The sequence below is a fragment of the Triticum aestivum genome, chromosome 1B (assembly GCF_018294505.1).
Source record: "Triticum aestivum cultivar Chinese Spring chromosome 1B, IWGSC CS RefSeq v2.1, whole genome shotgun sequence".
Lineage (NCBI taxonomy): Eukaryota > Viridiplantae > Streptophyta > Magnoliopsida > Poales > Poaceae > Triticum > Triticum aestivum.
Genome location: NC_057795.1, coordinates 204,930,954 through 204,935,695, shown reverse-complemented (window position 1 = coordinate 204,935,695; position 4,742 = coordinate 204,930,954). Strand labels below are relative to the sequence as shown.

The following is a 4,742-nucleotide window of genomic DNA, read 5'->3' as shown; positions in this document are numbered from 1 at the left end:
TTATTTTGGGAAGACCGATGGCTGGACGGGATGAGGATTCAGGAGCTTGCACCGGCGGTATATGACATGGTGCCACGCTGGATAGGCAGACATGCATGCTTGGCCAGGTGGGAATGGACGGGTCCTGGGCAGCATGCCTCGGTCCCAACATAAGTATGGTGGCACTGCAACAGTTCCTATAGCTCTGGCGGAGGGTACAGGCTTGGGAACCAGTGGAGAATGTCTCGGACAGCTTAGTTTGGTCTTGGGAGACGACGGGGCAGTTCACTGTGAGATCTGCGTACGTAGCGAAGTTCTGGGGAAGGGAGGTCATTCCCTCCGCGAAATTAACTTGGAAATCACGAGCTCCATCACAATGCAAATTCTTCACGTGGCTGGCACTACGAAACAGATGTTGGACGTCGGACCGGCTTGCTAGGAGGGGGCTGCCACATCAGGACAAATGCCCTCTTTGTGATCAAGAGGAGGAAACAATTGACCATGTGTTGCTAACATGTGTCTTCGCTCGAGAAATTTGGATGGTGGTTTGTACGGCACTTGGAAAGCTAGAGTGGGCACCATCTACGCAGGATGCTCTCGGGTCATGGGTATGTGGCAAACAAGCGGTCGGTAATGTGGCAAAGAAGGATCTGCATGCTATACTGCTTCTGACGCTGTGGAAGTTGTGGAAGCATAGAAACACAGTTGTGTTCGGCGGTGCTTCGCCATCAACTGGTCAACTTATAAAGAGAATTGAGGCAGAAGGTAGGAGCTGGTCGATGTCAGGACTCTTCAAAGGCAATGTAGAGCTTGTGTTTGCAGGCTTAGCTAGGTGGATGAGTAGGGAGGAGTAGCCTAGATAGCATGCGTGGGGTGGAGTTGTACATACGGGTGTAAAGAATCACACCTTTGTAAATGACCAGTGGAGGCTTTCTATGCCTTTCCTTCTTTAATATATGATATGCACACTCGTGCATATTCGAGAAAAACAAATGATGAATATTTTTGTTCTCGTCACAAAAACCGCAGGAGAAAATGGAGGAGGGATGGGGACGGATGGCGCTATGGTGGCCCCGCCGCAGCCGTCGGTTGACCCCGGGGGCCACTGTCGGGTGCGCCGAGGGGAGGTGCGGTGAGAGGGAGTTCAGGTTTTAATACTAGCATATGAAATTCGAAATAATCTATTATGAACATTCTGCACGCATAAAGTAGCAGAGTGTTTCTTACGATTGGAATCAACCAAGAAGCTAAACTCCAGAAAAAAAAAGCAAATGTTTTCTATGGTTGCTAAGGAAAGTAGAGGAACAGATCTTGTTGAACGTTTCTCCTTTGTGGACCTGCACTTCATTTGATTCGAAAGTTTTGGATTCTTACAAAGGATAGATAGTGGCCTGGCGGAACATATGCACATCTGGCACATGACAAGGGAATAGATCGGTTCGCTTTCAAGGTCCACTCCCCATCCACGAAATGTTTGAGAGAGAGAGAGAGAGAGAGAGAGAGAGAGAGAGAGAGAGAGAGAGAGAGAGAGAGAGAGAGAGAGAGTCGTACACTACTCGCATGAGATGAAACATGACCTTACACAAAGAGTTGAAAGAATCGAGCACTAGTGTCCAGTGAGGCAGTGACAAACATACATGTGAGGAAAAAGAGGCACGCCGCACGCGTGTAGAAGCAGAACACGACGTAGTGTTGGTACTTGCCGTCGTCGAGTCCACACTCCACACTCAGCCTATGTTTATCGGAATTGTAGTTTTGTACTACTAAGTACTAACACTAAACACAGAGATGGACAGACATGTATAGACCTCATACGTACTACTACATTTATTCATTGCAAACTGGGAAGCGAGCAGCTACTCTGACGCTAATCATAATAGAAAAAACAAGCGGCAAGCAACAGACTACAGCAAATACATCCATTTCCATCTTTGTTTCATCTCATGGATTACTTATTAGCTTTTGTTACGCTAGTCCTTCCCTTCAAGCTGCAGCGAGCCAGCGACGCCTCCTCATTAATCGGCGGCGGCCTCCACGATCCGCGCAGCCATGCCCTTGACGGTGGTCTCGAGGTAGCCGACGAGCCCGTCCCTGCTCCAGCCCTGCACAGGCTCGCACTCGAACTCCCACACGAGCTTGCAACCCGCCGCCTCTGTCTCCTCCTCGACAACCATCATGGTGGCGACGTAGCGGCCGAACCCCATGTTGCTGCCAACTACGGCGTAGCTCAGCCGGCGCGCGGCGTCATCCAGCTCGAGCAGCTCTTCGCGGGCCCATGTCGCGATCGCGGCAGGCGCCGCCTCGTGCTGGTCCTGGTCCTCCTCTCCCGGTGCAGGCGCCGCGCGGGAGGCGACGTAGCGGACGCATCCAGGGTGGCCGTCCTCCCCGGCCACGCGCTTGCAAACGTCGACGCCGGAGAGGTACCGGTGCAGCGCGCAGAAGCTGGCAAGGTGGGGCCACGCCGCGGCGGCGGGCGTGGACGGGAGGAGGGCCTCCACCGCACCCTGCCATGCCTCCTGCTCAGACTCCTGTGTCGCCTTCTCCATTTGTTATCGGCTCGTGTATGCACCTTTTGGCCTTGTGCTTGTGCTGTGGTTGCGTTTGACTCGCAGTGGTGCTGGCGCCACTGCTATGTAATGGGCAGCGTGGGAGCAGCAATCTCTGGTGGAGATGGACATGTCTTTTTTTTTTCTGCGGGAAGAGATAGAATGTCACACGTGCGCATGGTTTTCGATGACGTCGTACCAATTGGGCTTGTCACACGGTGTGGACATTAGGTGGAGTACCCGTCTCCTGGCAGTCTCTGCAAGCGAGAGTGTCTTCCACGCCGTCCGTTGCATGAGGGTCTCCCATGGTTGTGTCGGCCCGTGAAGACAAGGGTCCCACGGACACATCGAGTCTGGGCCATGGTGGTCTTGCTTAGCGGGATGGCGTCAACCAATCCAGAGAAATGCTCACCCATGCTTCTTCTAAGGTGACATGTAGATCTTTGTCAAGATCTAAGACATAAGAGATCTATCTCAAAGGAAGAGGTTGGCACCTCTGCGCTGACAAGCAACTTGAGGATGACATGCCTTGGCTGACTACAAAATTCAGAAGGAGTCCATACCACACTCCGCCTCCCGACAATGCGATGGTATACAGATCTTCATCGAGACTTAACCTCATGATGTAGAGTTTTTGCGAAGACATTCACTGGCAAGACCATCATCATTGAGGAGTCCTCTGACACCATTGACAATGTCAAGGCCAAGATTACCAAAAGAAAGCCTCACATTCCCAGAAACAAGCATCCTGGCAACGCGCGCTAGCGGATTGTCCCACCAACGGCCCCTTCCCGCGAAGACTACTCCTAGGTCTACAACGGCGGCCCTGGCGATAGGCATGGCATGGTCTGCGGTGGTGCGCGACAACCTAACACAAGGAGAAGCTGCCACGAGGCACTTGGGGGGTGAGGGCGTGGGTGATTCACCAACCCTTTTCCTGTGCGTGTGACACCTCCGCCAGTGGCGAATCTAGAAAGAAAATGAAGGGTGGGCTCAAAGTTTAAGCCGAGAAAATTGACCGCTCTTTTTGGAGAAAAAATCGATTATCTTCTAATCATTTTGTGCAAATAAACTGAAAATTTCCCAGTTCACTACTGAAAACATGTTATTTACTAGAATTTTTCGGGCTATTTTAATATCAAATTTTGAACAAAAAATTGAAACTGTTTTGCGAGATAACCATTATCTCCAAATCCATTCATCCAAATAAGCTCAAAGTTTCCCAGATTACTACTGGAAATATGTACTATTTACTATAATGTTTCTGGATTTTTGTAAAAAAAGATTAAATTAAAACCAAATTTTAAATCTGTTCACTATAACAGACATTATCTCCTAATCATATTGCCCAAATAAGCTCAAAAATTCTGATTACAATTGAAAACATGTAGTATCTATTGGACTTTTCTGGATATATTTTTTTTGAAAAATATTAAATTTCGAAAAAATGGGTTTACCTATTTAAATACAGTTTTGCTAGAACTCATCTAGATGAGATATAATTTGGTCTCATTCACCTTTTATAACCATTGGATATGATGCTATAAGATGCGTGTGTGCTGACGTGGGTTATATATGTTTTTGTTTTTAAAGTGAATGAGACCAAATTATATCTCATCTAAATGAGTTCTAGGTACTCCCATTTAAATACACAATATGTGTCAAACAGACAGTAATGAAACAAGGATAGAAATTAGTTCGTGAATTAATTAGAATAGAGCTAGCTAGTCGCTACTCACTGGAACTAAACTAGCTAAAGCTTACAGCAAATGAATTATCAATATTTGACAACGGATCTCGCAAAAAAATATTGACAACGGAGCAGCCCACGCACTGAACCAGCATCAAAAGAAAGCAAGAAATTAGGCAGAGTCCAGAGAGAAATGAGCAGGGGAGCGTGCGGCTGTGCGGGCTGCGGCTGCTGTCTGTTCTGCTCGTGCGGGTGTGGCTGCTGTAACTTAAAAAAAAAAAAAAAAAACTTGAGCTGTCGCGGCTGCCAAATTCGCTTAGATAGGAGTAGATCGCATGGGGGCTGGCTGGCCAGCTTTTTCTGGGCTGGGCCTGCCGATGCATACTACTAGAAAACAATTTCGCGATTTTGCAGGGTAGGCTCGAGCCTATCGAAACTTCACCGGTAGATTCGCCACTGTCCCAAGCAACGTATCAGTGTTCATCAGTAGACCTGCTACGACAAGACAAGTGTCTACGCCCCGGCAA

The 4,742-nt window shown here is 48.5% G+C and overlaps 1 protein-coding gene across 1 annotated transcript; it reads right to left on the bottom strand.

The window, feature by feature from the left end:
• Window positions 1–1,756: 1,756 nt before the first annotated feature.
• LOC123089483 (uncharacterized) lies at window positions 1,757–2,572 on the bottom strand. Its single transcript, XM_044511158.1, has one exon. It carries the CDS (start codon window positions 2,523–2,525, stop codon window positions 1,995–1,997), a length of 531 nt encoding a protein of 176 aa, XP_044367093.1. The 5' UTR covers window positions 2,526–2,572; the 3' UTR covers window positions 1,757–1,994.
• Window positions 2,573–4,742: the final 2,170 nt, after the last annotated feature.

Coding starts and splice junctions, on each gene's coding strand:
- LOC123089483 (XM_044511158.1), bottom strand. CDS start 2,525: ATGGAGAAGGCGACACAGGAGTCTGAGCAGGAGGCATGGCAGGGTGCG.